This window comes from Calonectris borealis, chromosome 6 (genome assembly GCF_964195595.1).
Source record: "Calonectris borealis chromosome 6, bCalBor7.hap1.2, whole genome shotgun sequence".
Taxonomy (NCBI): Eukaryota; Metazoa; Chordata; class Aves; order Procellariiformes; family Procellariidae; genus Calonectris; species Calonectris borealis.
Genome location: NC_134317.1, coordinates 15,764,405 through 15,791,000, shown reverse-complemented (window position 1 = coordinate 15,791,000; position 26,596 = coordinate 15,764,405). Strand labels below are relative to the sequence as shown.

Genomic DNA, 26,596 nt, shown 5'->3' with positions numbered 1-26,596 from the left:
TACATCAAAGGAGAGTGTGTCCGTCTGCAGGTCAGACATTTAGCACTGCCACAAAAGCTGATCTACATTAGTCTGTTAAGGATCGTCTCCACCAGAGGGCATGCAGGTCTTGCACTGTTCTATTAAACTAATGTTGGTGGATTTTACTATTCCTTTTCATCAAGATGTAACAGATAATGCAGAAGACAGCGACGACTGTGAGAATTATAACTTAATTTTAAGCATTTAAAGGCTCACGTTCATTATAATTTATATGCAATACAAGAAGAGATATATTGTAAATGATTATACAGAAAAGATATTTTTACTTTGGTGTTCTAAAGTATTTGAAGAAATAAATATAATTCATATAAAAATGAATACCAAACATGTCTTTCAGTCTTTGTATCAAAAAAAGCACTGTGACTTCTGATAAATAACACTACCATAACAAATCAAAATGCACAAGAAAACAAGAAATCCAATATGTGCTTACACAGAGTCAAGGCCTTTTCTGTTCCTCACCCCACCCCACCAGCGAGCAGGCTAGGGTTGCACAAGGAGTTGGGAAGGGACACAGCTGGGACAGCTGACCCCAGCTGACCAAAGGGATATTCCATACCATATGACATCATGCTCAGTATATAAAGCTGGGGAAAGAAGAAGGAGGGGGGGGGGCGTTCGGAGTGATGGCGTTTGTCTTCCTAAGTAACTGTTACATGTACTGGAGCCCTGCTTTCCTGGAGATGCTGAACACCTGCCTGCCGATGGGAAGGAGTGAATGAATTCCTTGTTTTGCTTTGCTTGCATGTGCGGCTTTTGCTTTACCTATTAAACTGGCTTTATCTCAACCCACGAGTTATCTCACTTTTACCCTTCCGATTCTCTCCCCCATCCCATTGTGGGGGGAGTGAGCGAGCGGCTGCATGGGGCTTAGTTGCCGGCTGGGGTTAAACCACGACAATATATACACACATATATATAATTTGAAAGGAAAAGAACCTGTTCTGATAAAATTCTTTCAAGATTACTTTTCTGGGAATTAAGTAGCAGGGAGAAAAAAATTCTCTGAACTTTTGGAGCTTTTTTTATGCATCAGCAACCAAAATAGATGGAACAACAGTGGTACCAGAGTTAAAAAGCTTTTCTGGGGCTACTTTGTTACTGTCTCCTAGGAGAAAATGAATGCTGACAGCACCACAACCCTGAGCAAAGGGGCCTTCATTTATTCCCTGTTCTGAAAATCATCATAAAAAACCCTCCTGTCTCCTTCCATTTCAGCGCTTCTGTTAGCAAAAGTTCAAGCTATTCCAAGTATCACTAGATTTTGCAAAAGGCTACAGGCCAATGTTACCTATGCTGAATGATAGGGACCGACTGTTTGTGTGACTGTTTGTCACTGAAGGATGTGTTCACACTGTTTTAGCTCTAGGATCGGTTCCAGTGTTTGCAGAGGCAGCGCTTAGGTGCACATCGCGATGCAGCACCATGTCAGAGAAGTCTGCGGTACACCTGCATGAACTGCTGCATATGCCTGGTGCAAGCTGCTGTAAAACCAGTTTATAAAGAGCTTAAAACAATCTATAAATTTCCTGTAAAGGTGGAATATTGCCACCTCTACACAACTCACAGTGAAGTCGGTAGTCCTTTCAGATTGGACCCAGAGCCCAGTTAAGATCATCCCTCCTCCTTTTCCCTCACCAGGATGTTTGGCTGCTCAGGTTCCTAAGAGCTGCATTTTTTGTAACATTCAGTATATCCCAGATGGGCACTGACATGTTCTGAGTTTTGGAGGATAGAAACAAAGCTTCCAAAAATGAGAGGGAAAATGAGAATGAACTACTAGGATGAAGGCTTTTTAGCTGATTGAGAGGGCTGCTGGATCAGGTGAGCTTTTAAAGTGAAAATAAAAAAAAAGAAGATAAAAGGCATTTACTTTCTCACACATAGTCATGGATGTTAGAGGGGAATTTGTGAAGAGATAAAGATCAGTAACAACTGCTAAATTATTCAGTATGATATTATAGGTCCTGATTCAGCTGCTCCAAGTCATACTCCCATCCCCTCATTGCATAGCCGTGACAAGGAGCTACTATCACCATTAATGTCACACTTAAAGGTCCAAACTTAAATCACAATCCCATACTGAATGAAATATGCATCAACAGGGAATAACAGTGTAAACATCCTAAAATCATTTTACTCTAGAAGGACATGAGAAAAGAAGCCGAAGTGCAAGGAACTTCAGGGACCTTCTTCAGACTTGCTCATTAGGGCAGTGGGAGAGTCAATAAAAAATGGAAAGGTTGCCTGTCCCTGTACACCACAGCTGAGATGACCACACAGAATAAGCTGAAACTAAGATGTGATAGTGGAACAGATTGGTCCAAACTAAAAATCATGTCCCAACAGAAGAATTTTATAGGCCACCTCTTACCTGGAACCTTTGAAAGGGGTATAATGCGAAAAATGGAACAGGGCATAGATTCGGTCTGTGACCTTGTACTAGTTGCTTAGTTTGTAAATGTGAAAAAACTTCTCTGTTCTTTTCGACTGCTATGAACACACCAGTATATAAAACATAAATGGTACTACTATATCCAGGTGATCAACATAGCAACCAGCACATTTGTGTTCAAAGACAGTGTCCTGGTTTCGGCTGGGATAGGGTTAAATTTCTTCCTAGTGCTGTGTTTTGGATTTAGTATGAGGAGAATGTTGATAACACACTGATGTTTTCAGTTGTTGCTAAGTGCCCTCCTAGTCCAAGGACAGCTCCTATGCCTACTGACTGAGCTAGGTACACAAGATGGGAGGGAACATAATCAGGACAGCCAGCCCAGCTGGCTAATGGGGTATTCCATACCATGTGACGTCATGCTCAGTATATGAAGGGTAGGCTTGATCCAGGAAGTACCGATCGCTACTTGGTTATTGGTCAGCGCGGGTGGTGAGCAATTGCATTGTGCGTCACTCATTTTGTATATTTTATCATCATTATTTTCCCTTTTTTTCTGTTCTATTAAACTGTCTTTATCTCAACCCACGAGTTTTTCTCACTCTTACCCTTCCGATTCTCTCCCCGTCCCACTGGGGGTGGGGGGAGTGAATGAGCGGCTGCGTGGTATTTGGCTGCCTGCCAGGTTAAACCACGACAGACAGACAGCAAGATATGCAATCTATCTAGGCTCTCAGCTGCTGCAGACAGGGATTTACCCATTGACTTCATCAGAGAAGCACTGATTTTAAACCAGAAACCATCTGTTCCATTTGTTGGGAGACAATGGAGGAGGTTCTTGACATCCCTTAAGAACAGATCTTACTTTCTATAGTGGTACAATTTTACCTTAAATCATTTAAAGAGTGAATAGCATCTTATTTTATCAAATTGCGTTGAATTCCAATGGCAACTTTTTTTGAATGGCTGCTCTTCAAAACCATTGAATTCAAGTCGGCATTTTGCCTGGGGTCAAATTTGCATTAAGATAAACCAGAAGTACATGGGCTTATCTCTCCAGAAGTGTTTTGGAATTTACACCAGTGTAGTTGAGAGCTGATTTTGGCTTGCATTCAGTACCAAAACTACTTCTGTTTTCAGAGTACAGAATAATTTGTCTGGCAGATTACATTGCCATTTTGCCACTTGACAAGCAAAATAAATGGATTATTAATTAGGATTATTATTAAGAATTTTTTTTTGTCCTCTGAATTTTGATTATCTGGTCCACTGACTTTCTCCATCACATCAGCCCAGTGTCACTAACTGCAAATAAAAATCTGTGCATAAACCAGCTCTATTCTCCCTATTCTCTATTCTTTCTCTATTTTGCATCATTTTTGACTCACAATAGGGATTCACACTAATCATGAGCAGTGTAATTTCTGGCAGTCTTGTTGCAGTCATGCTTGTCATCCTCTTTTCAGCTCCCTGTGTCTGAGCATGCACACCTGGAGTGCCATAATGCTCAAGCAATGCACTGCCTGTTGTGTTTTCTTCCTTCTCTAATGTGTATGGAATTGCTGGAGGCAATTTCTATTAAGTCCATAAAAGAGGGAGGGAAGGAGAGAGAAAGGTATCATGTTTTTGGCCTTGGGCTAGAAAATTTTACTGGGCATATTACCCTAGCAGTCTTAGGTAAGAGTAGATTCACACTTGATTATTACAGCCATCCCTTTCAGCTTCAAATTCTGCAAACTGCAGATCAGCATGGCGATATGCTGTGTTAGCTCCAGAACCACCCAAGAGGTGAGCAGGCATAGTTTAGCCACAGTGTTATAGAGTGCAGCGTGGCCTCTTTTTGCCACTTCTGGAGGAAATGAGTCCACGTGGGCTGCCATACTACTGTGATGAGACCACTACCAGTATCAAAGCTGGCTTGCTACACATCACTGTGGTCTTCAATCTGTAATGTGCAGTAGTATAATCCATGACCGTAGGGCTGAATCGCATCCCTCTGCTGACATCAAACAGCTACAGAGCCATTTTAACAGCATTCCTGGGGATCCCCTTGTGCAGAGGGAAGTTCTGGGAAATAGAGACCAAAGGGCAGTATTTATACCATCGATGCTGGTGACCAGGTGGGGATGACTTTTCTGAAACAAAACACTCCTAGGACACTCTTTCAGTGGTGATGAAGGCCAGGGTCAATACTTGCTAGCAGTACACTAATGATCAGTGTCAGTGTTACCAACCTCCAGGCAGCTACAGGAATAGCATGGTGCCTTTAAACTGCTTCTATCTTTTTGCTGAGGACAAGAAAGTTGTAGTAGCAGCTCTTCAGTCTAGTGCTAATAAGGACATTAAACTGGTTAGAGACTTCAAAGTGTTCAGCCTGAAGAAGAAAAAAGTATTCCCAAACTGCACAGTGTGAAGAAATACCTTGGCCATGATGTTACATAGTCTATGTCCAAAACCTTTTCTGATTGAACATGTCAACAGGAGAGTCGTCTTTCTTTTGCCTTTCTTTGTCTACAGCAGTGCCTGAGTGGAGTGTCAGAAACATCTGGTGGCTTTGTAGCCTATGCCTACTAACTTTACATTTATTCTGGACTGCCAAAGCTTGTGTTGAAAATCAAATAGTAATTTTTAAATCATCAGCTGGAAAAGGGAGCATGGGAAAATGTTACAGAGAGCATTCTATCTCAGGAAAAGACTTCTTGGCTTGAAAGAACTCACCCAGGGCTAGATATTTGGCAAAAAAGTTAAAGTAGCTCTGCAGAAAACAAAACAACGGATACCAGGAATTTGGTCCATAAATCCATCGTTCATAAGCAAGGTTCTTGTCACACATGTCACCAGGACCACAGGTCTTGTGTCATTTAGTCTTGAAGAACCAAACATCAAGAAAGGGAATGACATGCCCTTGGAGTCTGAGACTTCTCTGCAGGACCTTCATTTACAGAAACTGATTTTAAATGAGCCCAGATTGAACCCAACATCTCCACCAACTTCAATAGCACTTTTTAATGACTTAAACTGGCTGGAGCAGCTGACAAGACATCTTGCACTGCTCGGAGAAGCTGAGGTTAGTTCAGGGAGCACATGAGAGTGGCACACGTACAACTTTATCACAATCACGTAACGTCAGGAAAAATCATTTCAATCAGGGCAGCTGACAACTCTGATTTGGGAGAAATGTGTATGTATAAAATAATGAAACACTGCATTAAGAAAAGGGCCTTGGACTACCCCTGCATGTCCCATTGCCTCAGAGGCACCCAGAAACAAAGGGGGTTAGGACCAACAGAGCCTCCTACAGCTGTCTCAAACCGGCAGTCACTCTCTTTAGACTGTAGGATGTTAACTACACCACCACATCCACCTTCAGCACTCACCCTCAGCACTCACCTGAGCTATAGCTAAAAGAGAAAATAATTAAGGCACAAATTAAACAAAGGGTGATATATATTAGTGAGGCTATTGATGTTGTTATTATGAAAAAAAAAAAAATTAAGGTATTTAGCCCAGAAAGTCTTTTGCAGCTCATAAGGTGGAAATGTTTGTTCATTCCTGATTGCAGAACAGCACCTGACAGTTTTCAGTCATCTCTACCACAAAATATCTCTCTGGCAACTTGCATGTCTTCAGCGTGACAGTGTCCCTCTTCATAGCTTAGATATTTAAAAATGAACCACTGTTTTCTCAGTTAGGAGCAGCTGGCTAAGAACCTGCTCCTTAATTAGCAGCTTCTCCCCAGGGATATTTACTCAGTAAATTTACTCTTCAGTGGAAGTGCCGCTGGTGATTCAAAAGAACAGGGCTCATCTCTTCAGCATCCAGTGGCATTTAACTAAGAAAGTACTTACACATTTTTAGGAGATGACTCTTGCTATTTATTTTGCATGGAGAAAACAAAGAGGTGAAACTGTTGAACATGTTTGCTGATATGATTACTCAGCTATTGCATTTGCTTAGATGGCACTGTTTCATAGGGTTTTAAAAAAAAAAACCACCCCCCAATTTTTTGTGATTTCTCATGGTAGTGAAACACATAGGTGCTTATTTGAATGCCTCCCACTCAATGCTTGAGACACTCAGGACTTGAGATGGTATTTAGGCCATCCTATATTAAAAAAAACCCCACTTTTGTGTTGCATTTCTTCAACTTACAAAAAAAAACACACCCCCAAAAGCCCCTAAAGGAGCCTATCTGGAGGTCCACAACCTCAGTTCACTTTGCAATCCTGCTAGGCAGCTGGAGCCAGATAGAGAATGTCACTTAAACATCAACAAATGTAGCTAGTTCCCTTACGTGACTGACAAATGTGTTTAACCTTTGTAGATATCTCATTCCCACCAGCCACCAGTTGGCTTAACATAGGCTGACCAGCAATTAAAAAGGAACTGGCAGATGCTTCTTGCTCCAAAGCTAGAATATATTGCAAGCCTAAAAGATGACCCAGAGGACCACAGTCATAAAGCTCATCATGCACATACTAAGTGGCTTAAACACAGAGCTTATTCCAGTGATTTTAAGGGGAACACTCATCTAAACAAAACAGCCCATGTCCATGCCGATGTGGCTAGCCTGAAATGAGAACAGGGCTAACCCATGGATGTGGGATAACACTAAACGCTGTCTCTCTGGTTTAGATCATGGGTAAGCATACACAATGGTGTATTTATGTACCCTGGAGACGATGGACAGAGCACTGCCACAATTTGGGATCTACCAGTTTGATGACTGCTGACAAATTGTCTTCCTTCTTTGTGTCACAGTTTTTTTGTTGATGAAATAGATGAATGTTAATATCCTTTGGAAAATGACATGAAACCTCTGGGCGAGCAGCAGTTTAAAAAAATGCTATTGGCCATTATCATTATCTCTCCATTCCTAGATATTTCTTTTTGGTGAAGGAACTGGTTGTTGTTTCTTTTACAAAGTGATGTCACATTTAATTATCTTTTTTCCCTGAAGGTGACTGAAGGAAAACGCTGAGGGCATCAGATACAGTTAAATCTCCCTGAAATTACCTGCTTTCTGATGGTGAGATTTATTCTGGTAAATTTTAACCCATACCTTTTCTACACATTCTTTGGAATTTTAAAAGTCACTTTAAGACCCTTCATTAACAAAAGCTATCTGTATGATACTATTGGATCTGATGCTCAGATCTCTCCTCCTGTCTTTAAATACACACTGGATGCCATTAGTCTTCTCATGGTCAGACATTCAGTAGGTCCTATGGCTTACTCACCTTTGCATATAGAAGAATCTTGCCAGGCTTTCATCTCACACTGTACTTTTCATTTAAGACTGGTGTAGCAGCCAGGCTGGCAGGAAGGGCTTTTATTCTTTACCCAGTGAATGAAATAAAAAGTACCAACCTATGAATTTTATTCCAAAAGTTCAGCCTGGCTTTGCAAATTATGCATCATCACTAACTTTGTGCGAACAGCTCACAGGCAAAAAAGACTGAGATCCTCTGTTGTGATAACCCTGAGGAATTCATACCAACCTGCCCTCACCGAGATCCTGGCTCATAGTTTCCATTCTTTTCCTAACATCTTTCAACCATTCCTGTCTCAGTTTTCGCAGTACAGATACCTGTTCAAGCAAGGTCTTGTTTCACGCTGACCTAACAAATAACCATAATGTTCAGCAATGAGAACTTGAAAAAATATGGTCTGAACAGAAAAAAAGAAACAATCAATTTGAGCACTACATGATGTCTGTGGAGCAGGAGAGCGAGTAATAATCTTTTAAAACTAGAGAAAAATAATCATATGCCTCTCTTCTCAAACCTCCTTTTCATTCTTAACTCATAATAAAGACAGCACAAAACTTTGTGGATTAATGGTTTTCTAAGGTTAATGATCCTTGTTTGTGTTGAGCTCTATAGACACTGCCTGGCTGGTCACGAATCTCTGGGAAATGTTCTGCTCCTCTGACCAGTAAGTACATCTAAACACTGCTTATTTCATAGGTTATACTGGCCTCTGTGACTGGAGAAGTTGGATCCTCTAATCAGTGACCTTCTCCTGATTATAACAAACTCTCAAGGGAAATATTTGAGTTTAATAACAAGCCACAACCATTGGCATACAAAGAACTGACTCGTGTTCTTAAGTCATCTAACGGAGAAAATTAGAGGAAGGATGAAACATTTACTTAGTTACAATCCTAGTACAAGAACCATATAATGGTAGCATTGTGATGACTTTTCGGTAGCAAAATACATGCTTATACACATATACTTTCACTACTTTACCTTCAAATGCATACTTCTGCAATCTTTCACAGAATAATAGAATGGTTGAGGTTGGAAGGGACCTCTGGAGGTCATATTGTCCAACCATCCCTGCTCAAGCAAGGACACTTAGAGCTGGTTTCCCAGGGCCATGTCCAGACGGCTTTTGGATATCTCCAAGGATGGAGGCTCCATAATTCTCTAGGCAAGATGTGCCAGTACTCAGTCACCCTCACAGTAAAAAAGAGTTTCCTGATGTTCAGCTGAAACCTTATGTGTTTCAGTTTGTGCCCATTGCCTCTTGAGTGGCCTTGCAGTGATATTTGCCCGTGCTCTCAGCACTCATGGGTGCATCCTACCAGGGCCCATGGATTTATGTATGTCCAGTTTGCTCGAGCATTCCCTGATCTGATCCTCTTCCACCAAGCGTATATCTTCTTTGCTCCAGAATTTTCCCCTGGTCTCAACCTGCGATTCCTGAAGGCCAGTCCCATTCGTGACAAGAACTAAGGCATAAACATGCAATTTCATCAGGCGAGAAGGACAAAGTCACCTTTTCATTATCCAGCCAGCATAACTGATATGTTATGGGAAAAATTAACATGCTAATAGGGAAGTTACAAGCAAGATAGAGAAGGAGGTTTGCTTGGACCCAGGCCGGCTTTTCCAAGTATTATTAGCTTGGGCTCTTTGTTGTGTGGAAACAGCTATACTGCTCCAAGGCAGCACTTGAGCCAGGGATTCTGCTGGACTACAGCTTTCACTACACAGCTCTCTGTGTCCACAATACAGATAATTCACAACTTAAGAATAACTGAAAAATGACTACTATCAATCCTCAGGGCTAAAGGTTTTGGTAAAATGGGTTCTGAAAAGACCCTCATTTCAGAATTATTGAAGAGCATATATATATATCTGTAGCATCCATTTAAACACAGGAGCTTGTGATGCTCTGTCCTTCCTCCCCACCCCTTTCAGGACAGCTCCACAGAAATCCAACAACAAAAATCACTTTTCAACTGCAAAATGCGAGCTAGGAATTTAAGTCTTCTAGGAGATAAACACCTCCTCCAAGAAAATGGGAATGTATGTTTTCTTCCTACCTGATTATCGTCAGCCAGTGGTCTGGGGTTTTATCCCAGATACCAGTAAGTTCAAAGTCAGTCTGTATATATGCAGAGCACAGATCAATTATTAACTGCATGCTCAGCCTTTCCTGCTCAATGTAATCCAATTACAGTTCCCTTATTTTTCCCTTGTGGGTCTCCAGAACATTTCTTGATCCTTCAGTGTGGCAAAATGATTTTCATGAGTGCAAACATGTCCATGAATGCAGCTAATGAGACAGATCTTTCAGTTCTGTCCTCTCTGAAAGCAGATGAAGAAATCTGTCAGAGTCCTTGGCTGAATGTTGTGGCTGCTTCTCCTTTCAAGTTAGTTTTGCACACTTAGAGATTTAGAGTGCCATATGCTAAAACAAACAAAAAAAATTAGTTTTGGGTGCCAAGTCCACCTCTTCCCTCAAAGACTTTTTAGTGCTGGATTTGAACTGAAAACTCCAATCAGCATTCCTATTTTCTGTGAAGTGTGCTTACAGCAGAGAATCATCCAAGGGACCAGAGATGCTTCTAACCACAGGAGTTTCTCTATTTACATAAAGAAACTGATTGGGAGATCTCCTGCCACCCCAACCCTTTCTACTTATGGATGGTGCCACAGCCAGCCTCCCATTTACAGGCAACTGGGAAAATTCCTTTTACATTCACCATTCCCAGTCAAACTCTCACTGACCTCTCACTTAGTGAATAACATAGGACTTCAGGGCCAACTACAACAATTGCTTGAAGTTATATTTAGAAGATATATAGTCCTACTTGTCATATGAAAAAAATTAATGGCTGTGAACGAGAGCTAGACTGGGAACAATTCTCAGTCACTCACAGACAGTTGCTTGAAAACTAGTCTTCTCAACAAAGCTGTCTCCCACACTTCCCAACACGACTCACTCTCCTGCTCCTGATCGGTTAAAAATAACTATACCTGAACCTTGGCACCATTTTCCACTTCAGTCACATAAATTGTGCAGGTTGTTCAATGGGTGTTGCAAGTCTGTAAGCCAGAAGGTGTTCTCAAAAGAGAAGACAATTGCACTAGTAATAGCATAGCCTAGAGGGTCTTTCTGCAGCAGTTAGTTATGTCCTGTGATACCTACATCCCAAAACTAAAACCTGCAAGGTGGTAAAGAAAAAGAACCAGGAAAATCACCCCCGAAACCCACCACAGTGTTTCAAGAAGTCCTATTTTCCCTAATTATTTTAGCTTTGCCCCATTGAACTCCAGAGTGCACAGCGTGAACAGAATCAAAAGATTCTTTTCCTCAAAGACTGAACTAGATTTTTTGCTTTTCTTTACTACTGAATGACAAAAGCTTTGGTTTTGTTTGACAAAAGTTATTGGAGATCAGCTCAACAGACTTGCAAGGCAAAAACAATAAGGAGAGTTTACATGCCTTCAACAGAAAGGCTGCTTCTGATTTCGAGACAGGAAGAGATTACAGTAGATTTCTAGTTTATTAAAAAGAAAAAGATCAGTAGCTTCTCACTGATGGCATTTGCTTCTTTTTTTGCAGAGTGTTAATTCAGCTCACTTCTATTACAAGTTTTGGTTTCTTTTCCTATTTACTTCAAATATCAGCTGATTTCAAGACCTTATAGGACAGGACAGTGGAGTTGATATAGGTCCTGCTACTATATTCTGAGTATCAGAGACCTAACAGAAGAATTACTCAATCTGTTTTCATTTGTACTTTTAACTGTGCCTTTTTCCATGTCTTTAATCTTTCCTATGCAATTTCAGAGTCTTGCTTTCCAAAAGAAATTGAGAACAGAGCTCACTGTGATGGCAACAGGAACTGGATAGAAACAAAGAAAAAAAAGGACTCAAATTTTTTAGTTTCTTATGAGATCAGATAATAGCTACAGATAAATTTTCAATCACTCTAGGATAGTTTGAGATTCTATCTCTTTTCTTTGATGCTGGCTGTCTGCTGTTTTTCTAGATTAGAAATCATATTGTTTCCATGGAGAAAGCCAACAACACTGAGAATCAAAGACTTAGGAAAACATTTCCGAGACAGTATACTTTATCATATTCATATCACATTTGATTACTTGCAGGGAAGGAAGAATGGAGAAAGGAGAAGCACTAACACTTTCTTTCTTAACATTTTTCTCCCCCATCAATTACTGTCTTTAGGGATCAAGGCAAAGATAATAATATTAAGGTACTGGTAACTTGGTGAAATCATGTAAATGCAAAAATGTACAGTGAAAATTTAGCCTGGGACAGAAAAATCTATTTTTTTCTTGGCAGTAGCTTCTTGGCATCACATTCACATATGATGTGAATAAATTCTGTGGACTGACACACTGAAAAGGTTAATTAGAGATGTTTACCCATTTTCTGTAGCTTAGTTATGGACACTGATATTAAAAATGCACTGCCAATTATTACAGTACTGTTAATCTTTTGGATGTGGGATCAATGGGACTATGTGAGCTTTACATACACACCCATCTATATACATGTATACGTACCCATCTATATACAATACATACACATCTATATATGTGTGTAAGTTAAAAATTCATGGGTACAATATTTAAGATTGGGGAGGAGAGGACAATGCTAAGTTGTTGCATAAAATTTTCAAAGGCACATGTACGATTTAGAAGCATAAATATTAACTAATGGTGAAAAGAATCCCTAAGTCGTCGTTAAAAACATCAACTTTCGAAAACTTACCCATAAGGTGCCAGGCCATGAGCCAATTGATCAGAACTAAGAACAACCTTGTGATATAGATAAGTTCTTTCAGGGGGAACTGTTTTGATGAATATTAGCTGCTAGGCACTACTGAGCATCTCATTTTATAACAGGTGGTCATCTGTCTAGGTCTAGAATTGTAGCTTCTACATTGACATACAGTGGTACCCAACATGTGTCATAACTTCACCTCCTTCGTGAACCACCTGCCCTCTAAGGCTCCAAGCACTGGAAAGGTTTTCTGTGTGGGCAGCATTGATCTGGGTGGGTGAAGCCATGTGTGGGCATGAGGAGATTTTATTTCCTTTTCGAGACCTGACATTGGCCTGTTGGGTAACACTAAATGAATCATTTTACTACCACGATTCTAGTGTCTCAATCGATATGTACTGTATCTTCTAGGGATGTGACTTTCTTTACAGACTGACAGTCCAAAGTGTGTTTGGGTTAAATGTGATTATTTATTAATTTTACTGAAACCAATTGATTTTACAGGAAACATTTCACACCTGACTGGATTAGACCATAGCTGCCTATACAAATTCACCTTCATATAAGCCCTTCTTAATACAGTCTAACTATGAATAAGCCTTGCAGACACTTTCACTTCTTTTATGTTAAATGTTTAACACGGGAAGTCTGAATTACCAGGAACATTCTTCTCATTGTCACTTTTATTAACTAATAATTTGCCTAGTTATTTTGTGGGTAATAGAACAGAAGAATGACAGGATACATGAGTAGTAGCTTGAAAAATACCTACAAAAGGTGAAGCATTAAAGTATACATAGACTGTTCCAATATAGTTTCTTAACAAGTGGAAAGGGTCTTGGGATTATGGCAAAGAATATTACTGCTCACCTCTAAAGTGAGAATGCCCATTCCCATTTCACCAGGAGTCTAACCTTTATTTTACCAATCAGTTATTCAGCAGGGACCTGCTTAGGTCCTACTATATGCTGTCAGACTCAGCAAGATTCCTTGAAAATGAGCCAATAAGAGAGAAAGAATCACGCTCAATTTTAATGCTACAAAGGACATTGTTATTCATAGTCCAGTAACTTTATGGCAAACATAAACCTGTTGGAGGAAGAGAGAGTAACATATCTGAACGTTATTTTCATTGGAATAATTTCAATTCCAACAAGACTAAAAAATAAGAAGATAAGAGATTTTAAAAATGATTACATTTGGGACAAAAGGCAGAGAATATACATGACTGAAATGACTGTCTTGAAAGAATGACACCGAAGCATGCACAAAGTAACCCTGAAAGAGGCTTTCATGAGTTAACCGAGGTCAGCTAGTTATCTTAATAATTCTTTGCATATAGTGCTATATTTTATAGTCCAGAGTTTTGGAGCCTGACACATCACCTACCCTCTAAACTACGGTTACCTTCATTTTACAAGTGAGTAAATAAAGGTACAGATCTGAGAAAAGCACCATTGTTTAAATTGCCTGAGTGTGCCGAGAGCTGCTCCATCTAATTTCCAGAAGTACTGAGAGTCCCTATTTCCGTCTGAACCAAAGCAGATATCTACAGATGGTGCAGCTGCCAAAATGCAAGGCTTATCTCTGCTCCTGCTGAGCTGCTACAAGAGATCCCGGTGTCCTGATCCCAACCCCTTCCCCAACCACCATTAGAGTCACCTTTTCCAGAACTTCACAATTATAGCTTGCTTATGGTTGTATTTCATCAATAAAAGTCAATTGACTCATGTTTCTAAGGTCATTTTACACTACTCTGGCAACAGTAAAGGTGACTTAAATGGATATTACATTTTCATTCACTTTAGGGCTATTTTCGATTGCCTGAGTGGCATCAAGAGACTCAAGTGTAACTGGCAAGCAGATTCCAAGGTTTCATCTCAGCAGGGGCTAACCTCTGCCACCCTGAAGCTACACACTGGAATATTCATATATCTGAAAATCAGAAACACTTGCCTCCGAGAGCAAATCAGAGATGGAAATCTGGGACTGGATGGGAGAGGAGAGAGGGTTTCCTCAATAGTCCACTGCCCTGCTGCGACTTCGCTTAAGGGAGATGGATCCAGGCTGATACTGTCCCAGCCGCCCTTCCCAAGGGATTTGGATACTCATCCCATGCCAGCCAGAATGCTAGCCGCATGACATAACGAGGAGATAAACTACTGAAAAGCCCATACAGAGAATAAAACCTTCCCCCTCTCCCCCTTATAGTTTCATTTGACGGTACTTGAAAGCTTAGCTATTTTGGAATTTGCAAGGCTTCAGAGTGGTCTGGGTCATTCGGTCAAATGCACATATTCAACCACATAGCATTAACTTTCTATTGTTCTGCCACAGGCTAGTGACTCACCAATATGCTTACTCATCATTTCCAGTGCTCCTGTGCCTTATAACTCTTGAATAATTCAAACATCCCCATTTGTCTAGGATGATGTTTGTCTGGAGTGAGTTTTCTGAAAGCAGTACAAGGATTCAGGAGCCAGAGCCTTACTGAGAAGACAGAGGGCCTATGGTCCCAAAAGCTTTACATGTTTTTAAAAAGTCCCCACACCATGTACCTTTTAATAGAAAATGGATTCACAGCTAATGTTTTGGTCAGTGAACCTGGAAAACTTTGACATTTTTTGGCTTTAATATTCAGACATACTGGCCATATTCCATTGAAACAGGCAGTGAAGAGCAACACGTGCCAAGACAGAATGCAAAAGATAAAATTATAATATATTTCTGCACCAAGTGTTCTTGTTCATTCATGGTATTTCTCATTGCCTTACCTTGGAGGCCTAATGGATCTCAGTGTGGAATAAATAGCAAGGAACTGCTATTGTACAGTCTTGCCAAATGAAAGTCAAGGCACATTTTAAGCCCCAACAACATGATTATTCAAAGACTGAATAGGCAAGTATAGCACTGAATGCCAAATAAAGGGACATAAACAAGAGTGATGGGCATTTACATGAACTGATTACCATGAAGTTGATAAAGTTGCAGATACAGAAATGAACTTAAATCAGTGCAGGATTCTATACTATTCTCACAAAAAACTTAACACAGTTACACCGGTCTCCCTTTGGTAACAAATCAAGAGTACTTACCATTCTTGGAGAGAATCACAGCCAAATATTCATGAAAGTAGGTGTTGATGTACAACAGAAGGCTTGGAGTATGTGCCGTGAGAAAGCTAAATGCAATATTTTCCTTGGACATGACAGCATCCGCATAAATGGCAGAGCTTGAGGTGCTTGCATTTTTTGTGACAGGATAAGGTTCTTGGAAAATATAGGTAATGGAAGTGCCGGCTTCAAATAATGCAGAAACCTCTGAAAGCATATATAAAGGAAGGGAATAATTTCAGGTACTGCATTTTCAGATCTCCCAGACAGGCATGGACATGAGCTGACTGCCTCAGAAGCAGAACACTGCAAAATGCCCCTGACCCAGCTGACATCACCATTCCTTAATTTGGACCAGCAGTGTGTTCTTCCTTACAGTCTGTTTGTCTGGAACAGAGAAGATCAAAGTAGGGGGACAGACCTCTAAATTCAACAATTGTAGTGCTGGAATCAGCGCTCCACAAGATGGAACAGGCCAAAATATCTGTCAGCCAAATAAATGTTCGGCTTACCATCTTCTGACAGCTGACATGTAAGGCAATATTCTCTGTCTTCCCCCCACAGTAAAGACAATATAGTTGTCCTTTGTAGTCTCCTTTTTAAATAAAGTCATTATTTAAAGCAAAACATTAACCCAAAGACAGCCAGTGAGGGAAGCTGTCTTTGGTAGCTCCAAAAGAAGAGAAACATCTACCTGTGCATGCTCAGATACCAAGAACTCATGCTTCTGTTTTCAATAAACACAACATAGTCTGGCCATGAAATACACAGATGTGATAACAGCAGGTTTTTTTAATGTGAGGCACAGTAAAGTCATGATGGTGATATCTTCAGCTACAGATTGACTGCGAGTACTTTCTCCAACAAAGCAGCTCCACCTCTACAGCAGCATCTTCTAACAGGACACTATGCGGTTATTTGATATGCCTCTCGTGGCATCGGTGCCGAATTCTCAGCTCATGTAAGTGAGCACAGTTCCATGGACTGCAGTACAACTAAGCTGATTTACACCAGCAGATGATGCAGCCCACTTAGTAAACCTGTCATGTTTGTGAGGTGAGGGGCAGCCATGGAAAGTAAGACACTCAGATTGCACCTTGCAGGAGTTTTGCTAGTTCCTTCCTCTCCCAAACAGCATGCTATCTAAATTGGATGTTCTTTATTTGCCCTGCTTCTTTTTCTGGTGTTGGCAACATCTCCTACGAGCCACCAGAAAGATTCAGTGAGGACACATTCACCAGAGACCGAACCATGCAAATCAGTTTTCTCCTGAAAACTTCACGTTTATTTTTAAAATCTCTTAATGTTTGAATGGGTTGCCACAGGAATGGCAAAAAAACATAAAAAGACTACCTCTTTTTGTCACATCATTGCTCAAAAACTCTGTAAAGAAAAGCTCTCAAGATTTTGTTAAGGTGGACAAAGCTGGATGAGGTTTAAAAACAAGTGAACTAAACATTCAGATATGGGCAGACAACTATTATGAAAAATTTCAGCCCTATTTATTAATGTCTGGGCCAAGCTATATGCAATCGAATACAGGAATCATAATGGGATATAGTTGGTAACTTTAATAGTACAGCTAACACCATTTCAATTTCTGAGGCCAACACGAAAGTCAACAAAAGGAGGTGTTATAGCCTGCTTAAGGTAAACACTTAGTAATGCTGAAGGGACAGTTAATGTTAGAAATTCTTCTTGTAACATGGGGGACACCAAGCTGACATGGGTGAAACTGTGCTGTAATTCAGAGACCACTAAGGACTTAGGATCAAAGCTCACTGCCTACCTTCCTTGCAGAAAGGTCCTTCATAGGCAGAGTTGGTACAATCGCAGGAGTAACCATTATACTTCTCCACACATTTTCCTCCATTATGGCACAGGTTACCATAACTGCTGCAGTGTCCTGGACATCCAGGTTTAACACCAGGTGTCATTTCAGCTTTCTCTTCAAGGTCAAGTTTCTGTCCATTTAAATGCAGAGATCGAATGCATCCCAAAAAGCCCTTTTGTCTGGAAGCTGTTCCCCCTGAAAAAGAAAGAAAAAAGGACATGCATTCATTGGTGAGTCTGCACCAAATGTAATCAAAGCCCTGAAGTCCAATCCACAGGTACAAATATGAATCCATGAATTTTAAAAAACATTATCTATTATATATCAATGCATACAGTGGCAAAAGATGACAGATGGACAGCCCTGGAAACTAAAGGTCTCTATTTATCTTTATGAAAGGACTAAAAAGCTGTATGTGACACCTTCTTGTTGCCATTCTTCTCTTTCTTGCTTTGTCTACTGCCCCATCTGGCATTTAAACTACAAATTCATTTGGGAAAAAGATTAGCTTCTTTATCGTATGTCTGCATATCACCTAATATATGAGAAACCCAAACCTTTTTTTTTTTTTCCTATTTGTTGCCATAGTACAGAGCATAAATAATACCCTAATCCCAACAGCAGGTGAGTTACACATGCTGATGAGTCCAGATAGCAGGGATGAATCATGTTCAGCACCAGGCTTGCTGGCTGAAGGGAAATGACTTGAGTCAGAATTTATGCATGACTGCCAACCTGACGTTGCATGTGAATGGTTGTTGTGGGCAAGAAACATGAGTTCAGATCACAGTTGTGTTATTTATTACAACTGTTAAACATAATTGCATTTCTTCCTAAATACCAGATCTGTATGGATCTATGCAAGAGGACAGTTCAGTCTCTACAAGCTAACGAGCTTCTTATCTGCCCAATGAAATTGCTAACAGTGTTACAATGAAGACTTGTTCCATAAGAGGTGGTCTCTAAGAATGATAATAATGATGATTATTAGAGTACTTTGTTAAAGTATCACCATTTTTCGTATTGTAGGCTTTGTTTGGCAGTTGCCAATGTTTTGCTTTTGAAGATACTGTAATTTTGATTGCAGCTAAGAAATCTAATTCTGGTTCAGGAGTTATCGGCATTTGTTGACTCTGAAATGCTACCTTTATTGGTGATTCTCCTGCAAAAGTAGTATGAAAGAAATTATCTTTCCAAATTATTCTTCTGTAGAAGTTGGTTCTATATCAAAGTGCATGAGATAAGAGATTACATCTTTTGATAAGTCCTTGTAGAACAGTATCTCTTTTTTCATAAATTGTTTAATTAAAACAAGACTTCTGCAAACTAAGAGAATGAAGCAACGGTTTGAAAAGCAATCTCACCAAAATCCTATTGTTCTGCTATACCATTCTAGCATATTTTTCTTTCTGGTACATTAATAGCAGAAATACTGGATTTTAAATAGAATAATTGAACTATAGATAGTATGTGTGAGACAGGTTTATTTCATGCTAATTTTATGATGCCTTTCTCAGAGAAACAAATATTTTAAAATTCCTCTTTAGCCAGCTATTCTTTTCAGGTGAGCAAATGTTAGTCACTTATTTTCAAGGCCCTCTGAGCACAAGAATCGGGCCTGCATTTGCTGCACTGTGCACGTACAATCCTTTTCTTTGGAGACTTTGCTCCAAAATCAAACATACCATACAGAATTTTCAGTAATGTCCAAACAAGTAGAAATGTTATTTCTCCCTTTAAGGTTACTGGTTATTCCGTTTTCTTTTGCATGGGAGGTAACCACAAATATTACAAAGATAAATGACAGTTTCCTTGCCTCTTCTCTCTGCACACATACAAATCCCAGCTGTAATATTTAAAGAATGAGTATAAACTATTGCTAATTATTCCACAGATGTCATGTTTATTGCATTACCTATATTCTTACTACTCTCTAAAGCGCTTTGGAAAGCCACACAAAGTAAGTTTCTTGCTCTTCTCCTCTTCTAATGTCTGGAGAGTATAGAGCTTAACAGAGACCGTCTATATGATCCTAGATCCACAGTATTATTAAACAAATCTGTTTATTATTTGGGCAGTTTTCTTCAATTGACTAGGCCTAATCTTCAAATACATTCCTGTGAAGCAGATACAAACTGAAAACAAACAAACAAAACTCTTCCCCAAATTAGGCTTTGCAGATTCTTTCTACTTCAATAGGTCTGCTGGACTGGACAATTTCATGGATGTGATCTAAATGTTTTGTTCAGGAAAACAGATTTTAGGATAAGCCTCAGGACCATAAACACCGAGGTTAAGGGTGCTCTTTGATGAGTGGAGGTGACAGTCAAATGAGCCATACTGTTTTCAGCAAGGTATTTATGCAGCTGAATTTTACTGAGAAGCCTTGGGGCAAGAAAGAGAGAGTCAGAGAGGAGGGCACAAGAAGCTCACACTATGAGCACTCATAGTGTAGCTTGGTAACACAATTGGCTAAATAATTAACATTCCATCAATGAATTGAGGATTTGCTTTAAAAAAAAAGAGGACTTTTTGTTGGTAAGAATGGGATTAGGGAGGTTGAAGCAGCGTGAATAAATATTAGGAGCATTCTTGCTTTGTGTAACTGATACAAAGAGAAGGAAAAGGCATGGGAGTGTAAGAAACATCATTATTATTACTCAGGAGTAGGAGAACTTGCTACAATATTCCTCAGAAAACATCCTCGTCACACTTGTTAGTCTCAAACTCAAAGTTGTACAAAACAGTCAGGATACACAAGGAGTTAAGCATTAGTTCTTCGTCCTGGCTCCAAAATATCCCAAAGTACCTCCAGATACCTTTAAAAACAACAACAGTAAACAAAGTATGCCTCTTCTGTTTTTCTCCTTCCTTTTCTCTGTCTCCCAAGAAAGTTTCTCAGATGTTGACTCCCTCTGGGGTATGTTGCATTTGGACTGTCTACAACAGACAGAAGAGATTCACCCAAGGATTCCTCACTCCCTTGCTCCCAAGATAAAACCAGGAACCCAAGCACTTAACTTTGCTAGTCTCCTTAACATACCAAATGAATAGCACAAAAACTTCTGATCAAGACTTTATGCATCAAATTAACTTCTTAGTATTTTGCTTCTCAGATGTCACCAATCCGAGTGCAAATCTTGTTCTCAAAGAGGTCTGCGAGGACTGTCTTTCCCCTTCCTTCCCCATACTGGAGTGTTATGGTCATGCCTTCTCCACTAGATAAGCAGAGTTTCATCTCAGACTACACCATGAGAGGAGATGATGACACACCTCCTCCAGGATCACAGGGATATATGAGGAGACAGCTGCACTATCCATAATGATGTCACTCATTTTGAATGCTGAAAGCGAGTGTCCATTGAAAGGACTGATTTTTGCCTGTCCCTTCAGAGCAAATAATGTGCCAAATTGGCCTGTGGCTGGATAGTTTGGTGCAGTTGATATTATCCAGCCTGTACATTTCTTTGGGGTTCGCTCTTTCTTCTGTAATTTTTTTAAAATTAACAGAAGAAACATAGCCAGGTGCAAGGATATCCATGCTGTGACTGAGGATTATAAAGCAGCCTAAAGCAGTTAGATACCCAAGACACATTAAAAGAAAGTGAGAAATGGTTTTCTAACTCCTTTAGGCTGCTTTAAAACCCAGGCTTGTTTGATTTTGAGTGTACTGGCAATGAAAAGTCATTTCTCCCTTCCACTTTGCACACACAGAAGCTGTCTCAGAAGTCTGCCACATACTCCATGTATGCCAATGTTGGCCTTAAGCAGACTTTCTGTCTTTATTCTAAGTTATTGCAGGAAGTGTAGCCATAGAAAAACTCTTTCTGGTACTACATAGATAAACACATAAGTACACTGTGAGTCAATTAGACGTTTAACACAACAGCTACTCATACCAACATTATTTAATCTACACTTTTGTCTCTTACTGACTATGCAGAACTGTTTCTCCATAACAGAGAGAAACCATAATTGAATACAATTAGATATTTATAGAAAGTGATGGAATAAAACAAGAATTGCAAATTTGAATCCTGTCACATTGTGTTGCTATGGATGAGGAGATAAAAGGAGAGGGATTAGAATTGAACACCTCCATTTTGACTCCCCTCCTTTTGGTTTTCCCCAGGCAGATCCAATAAGAAGGTAGCCATTTTCTATGGTTTATTTTGAACAGCATGTGTAAGAAATCATCTCTGCAGTGGAATCCTGGGAACATCAGGCAATGACAATTTCTTACACATGCTATGTGGCGTGCTGGCCAGAGCAAATGCTTAGGTTCTGCTCCCCCAAGGGGAACATCCCCCAAAGACAGACATGCAGGGCAGACATCATGTCAGCAAGATATAAGAACAGCCAATACCATTGAATCAAACACAAAGCAGGGCAATGAAACGTGGCAGGGCACAACTGAATGGAGAACATGTGGTATGGAGAGAAATGACACCCAAATTCCAGGATTTCTGTGAATACAATGAATAGTATGAGCATATGGGAAAAAAGATCTAATTCTCAGCTCTATCAATTCCTTTTATACAGTATCGATGTATAACAGAGACTTTGGGGTAAACTACATGAGAGCATCTTTCCAGGATATGTAAAACCCTTGTGAACTTCTCTATCTGGGATGTTGTACCAGCTCCAAAATGGAAGTATTTTTGAAAGCATTAGTGTGCAGATAATGAATTATGCCTACTTTATGCTTACCAAGGCCAGAAGTGAAGAAGCTTTCTCGCAGATAGTACTGTTAATCCAGGTAATGTAATGTGAGTTCAAGCCCAGTAAGACATGCCTAACATTCAGAGATACTCCACAGAAATGCAGTTTAAGAACATTAAATACACCCATGGTTATACCTAAGTTGAAAATTGATTTTTACTCTACCGATGACCCGGGCAGGCTTAAGTTCAAGAACATGCACAAAATTAGCATAGGGACAATGTAAGTCATGGTGAGACTTCCAGGTTCTGCTATAGTCTCTGAACACCTGGATTTCTCTGCTGGAATAAGCAAACACTGAGCTCACTGTCATTATATATCAGTTGGTGTCCCTCTGAGACAACTCAAGTTCACATTTTTCACAGTCATCAGGACACAGCTTTGCATTAGTTCACAATCAGTGTTTTCTCCATCTAAAAGCACTAGGCAGTTGTTGTGACTTGGATTTTTTTTTGTTTGGTTTCTTATGGAAGAGAATATTTGCTCACACACACGGAGTATTTTTACCTCTGAATGCAGTCTTTTTTAATTCCTTGCCCAAATTTAAGAGACAGAATATTACGTTCTCCCATATTTCAGGAAAACTGGTAGCAGGGTAAGAAAGACAGAAACAGCATCAAGGTCTTCACTCAAGAAGATGGAAGTGTGAATTAATCCATTACTGGACATAAAAGAACCTACACACGTGAAAGAGAAATCCTTGACTGCTTAGTCATTGGAAAATCTTCAGTAAAAGCCTAAATCTCCTAAAATACTTAAGTCAGTCAATCTGAAGATAAACTTCCAAGGAAAGTCAGGCCTTCTTAACTCCCATCCTTACGAAGTATTTAAAGGCTGATTAACTTCCTCACAACATGTCAGTATCGCCAGATCAGAAGTAAATGAAGTACAGCTCCACAACTGCCTACAACTGTTTTGTTAACATTGCTGGAGAAGGCTTCTGTTCAACTTTCTTTACTATAAATCATAGAAAGTAAGAAGTCCGTTTGACAGGCCAACTTTTAAAAAAACCCAACAAACTAACATAAAAACCCAAAAGCTATATTCTTCTATTACATACAGACCCAAATATATCTGGGTTTTGGGTTAAGAAGGAAAAATCTGGCCAAAACAGAAGTAAATAACTCATTCATAAAACAGGCAGAAACAGTTGACCAGGAATTAATTGGTCCAAATTAACAGAAATCCTTTAAAAATATGTTATATGCCAACCACCCTGTAGTCAAATTTTACAAATGTCCTAATTTATTTTATATTTTTGATCTACTGTATATAACTCCTTAAAAGGAAAAGACACAAAACCACCTCACATATACTGCATATAGGCTGATGTCTCTGAAGGAACAGGAGAATAATTGCAGTTTGAAAGCTACAGTGGATCTCCATTCGATCATCATCATAATGCTACATGATACTAATATAGTTCCTTTATCCCAAAGGATCAATAAATCCTTCCAGAAGATAAATAAACTAAATTAAATTTTGACGTTGAGCCTTATTTATGAGATTTACAAAATATTTGAATTGATTCTGGAGAAGAATCAAGAAAAAAAAAGGTTATATCTTAATGACTAGCTACCTCCAAACAAAGTTCCATGTTTAAATGGAATGAAATAGGGAGATTCAAACAAAAATTATTTGGAACATTTTTAAAATAGCAAATCACATCAGTTATATAGATTATTAATTAAGAATGTGCATACTAATTGTGGAAACCCCTTAATCACTGTCAGTATGCAGAATGCTGCAGAAACAAATATGTTGTGGATTATAGGGGGAGTAGGGAGTGATATTATGTGCTGTTGCTTCTTTCTTTTTTACAGTGGTGTTTATGCATTTATTTTTCAGATGGGATAAAATTCACTCCACATGTTTGAGGTATTAAATCAGTTGCTTCCTATTAGAGATTGGAATGAGACCTTCAGGAGAGATAAATTATGCCACATCTGTGTATTTTTGGACTTCTGCCACTTTTCCCTGGAGCACCCGGGGACAAACAGTGTCAGAATCAGGAGGCTGCCCAGATTTCCATCTCTTCTGACTGCTCTTAGGAAAACTCAATAAGTCACAGACAGTTTTGGCCTTCAAGGTGGTAGAGCTAAGGGCTGAAAAAGCACTCCCAAAAATATTAAGTTTTGTGTCCCTTTTGTTCAGGGTTCAGTAAAAGTGTGGATGGACAACTGAATGCAATCTATTTACTGCACAATGAGATCTTTTCACCTCTTGGCTGAGATAACTATGTCCTAGAGTTTACTGTAAATATTAAGGACAATCAGAGAAAAATTTAGGTTGGAAGTCACTGCTGGAGATCAACTGGTCCAACCTGTTCCTCGAAGCACACTATATTCAAATGAGGTACAGATTCACTTCACCAAGACCAATGGGACCTTTTCTGCACAGCTGCTACCCATCCACACAATCCCCAGCTTGTACAGATGTATGATGCCATCCTGCCCCAGGTGCAGAGCTTTGCATTTGTCTTTGCTGACAAGGGTTCCTGTTGGCATATTTCTCTGTTGAGGTCCTTAACTACCATGGATTTCTATGATGCAATTCATCAATTATGTCACTTTAAAACAATGAAGTTTTTTCAGGTAACCTGTTTATTTTGCTGAGGCAGAGAAGGAAGCTTATAGGCAGATACTGCTTTTCAGATGTGAGATGGTAAGCAGCTGATATCTATGACATATCTGATAGATGACTTATGATAAATCCTTTATTTTTACTCCTTTAAAAAGACAGAACCAAAAATTTGCAAAAGTCTATCCAGTTATTAAATTCTCTAAGTGTTCTAACCAGAAACAGTACCTTGGCTAGATTTCCCTGATGTTTCTAAGGTGTCTAGCAGCCCAACCTTACTGCCTTCAGGCCTGGCTTCCCGCAGAACATGTTCTTAGGATCATCTTAGTATTTGAGAAACAAGTGATTACCAGCATGTTTTATACCAGAAAAAAGAAACCTTGCACTGTGACAGTCTTAAGCCTCCCTTCTGTGAGATCTTCAGTGAACTTTTCTCTGGCCGAGTCTATCAGAGATCATTTTATGTATAAATCAACAGCTATGTGGGAAGGACTCCCGGCCATTGATGCAGCTATATCTATTTATTAACAGATTGATTCCTTACATTCAGAGCCCAGTAATTGCTGCACACATATACTATAAAAAGTCAGGTAAATACCTCAAAATCTTCTTAAATCAAAGGGTGTGGATACACAGGTAAACTTTATTAAAATGAATTGACAGATTGAGGTTTGCTGCTATAGCATTTCAGCTAAGTAAGAGAATCCGTTTTAAGAAAAGAATCAGTAGTTACCTGGGTGTCCCTGAATAATAAGCAGGTTACATCCCACTCCATCACTGAGTGGATTACTAGACAGTGTTTGAATATAGAAAAGGGAGAAGTCCCTTTGTAATCCCTGATTTTATTAACAAATACAAGCTGGTCCCAATCTAGGTTTCATTTGCAAGGTAGATAGGGAAACAAACTATATGCAAACAGAGATTTTTTTTTTCTTCTTTTCTCCCCCCCCCCCCCCCTTTGAAAGATCACCTTCAGTTAAAATAACTGTATTTGCTTTGACTGTGTTCATAGTTCTCTCACACATGCACTCTATGGCCAAATAAGGGTTTGGCAGGCATGTTTGAAGGAACAGACTTTAAGACCATACTGTCATCAGGCTTTGCCCCAGAAACTTATATGAATTTGTGCCTTTTACATTGCATCTACAAAGAGAGATCACCTTTCCTACAGCAAATTACACAGCCAGTGCTGCACAAGAAGAAATACTATGAATTCTTTGGCAATAAATATGTTTCAAGCAATCTTAGATGCTAAAAATACCATCTAGTATAGTATGGTTAAACTATGGTTAGTGCTTGGAGTATAAAGGCAGTAGTTTGGGTTTAATTTATGTTGCCTATGCAGGAGTGAAAGAAGACAAAGCAGAATTAGGTTACCACATGCAAGCTCAATGGTGAAACGATAGCATTACTAAGGTATGGACATAGAAATATTGTACATACCTACAGAAACCCTTAAATTGCCCTTACCTACAAATAATTGGCTGTTGAGCTGCAAGCGGAAGTGCCCATCAGCAGGTGCCTCCAGGACCTTCTTGGGGAGGCTATCCACCTGGAGAGAGGTTTGCTTGAGGTTCCTCTCCGCTCGGATGTAGTGCCACTGGTTGTCATTCAGGGGTGTGGGAGACTGCACAGTGGCTTCTGTGGGACCATTCCCGACATCTATGGAGAAGGTGATCTCTTTGGGGGCTGGAATAGATGAACAGATGTGAAGAGGAAGTGAAGGTCTGAATTAAATCGTGGTTTTGACATCATGAAATCTTACATAAATATAGGGTCCATTAACTTTTATGTCAGCAAATAGTACAGCATCATTTACCTCCCATCTCCTACACAGCAGCTTACACATAAATCTAAGCCT

At 39.6% G+C, this 26,596-nt stretch overlaps 1 protein-coding gene across 1 annotated transcript in view; it reads right to left on the bottom strand.

Moving 5' to 3' along the window:
* CNTNAP5 (contactin associated protein family member 5) overlaps nucleotides 1-26,596 on the bottom strand; it is a 229,123-nt gene that overhangs the window by 19,289 nt on the left and 183,238 nt on the right. Inside the window, exons 16-18 of the mRNA XM_075152917.1 lie at nucleotides 26,206-26,424; nucleotides 17,389-17,628; nucleotides 15,582-15,806 (exon numbers count right to left, since the gene is read on the bottom strand). Of these exons, the coding sequence (XP_075009018.1) occupies nucleotides 15,582-15,806; nucleotides 17,389-17,628; nucleotides 26,206-26,424 (684 nt within the window). The remainder of the gene's footprint in view (nucleotides 1-15,581; nucleotides 15,807-17,388; nucleotides 17,629-26,205; nucleotides 26,425-26,596) is intronic.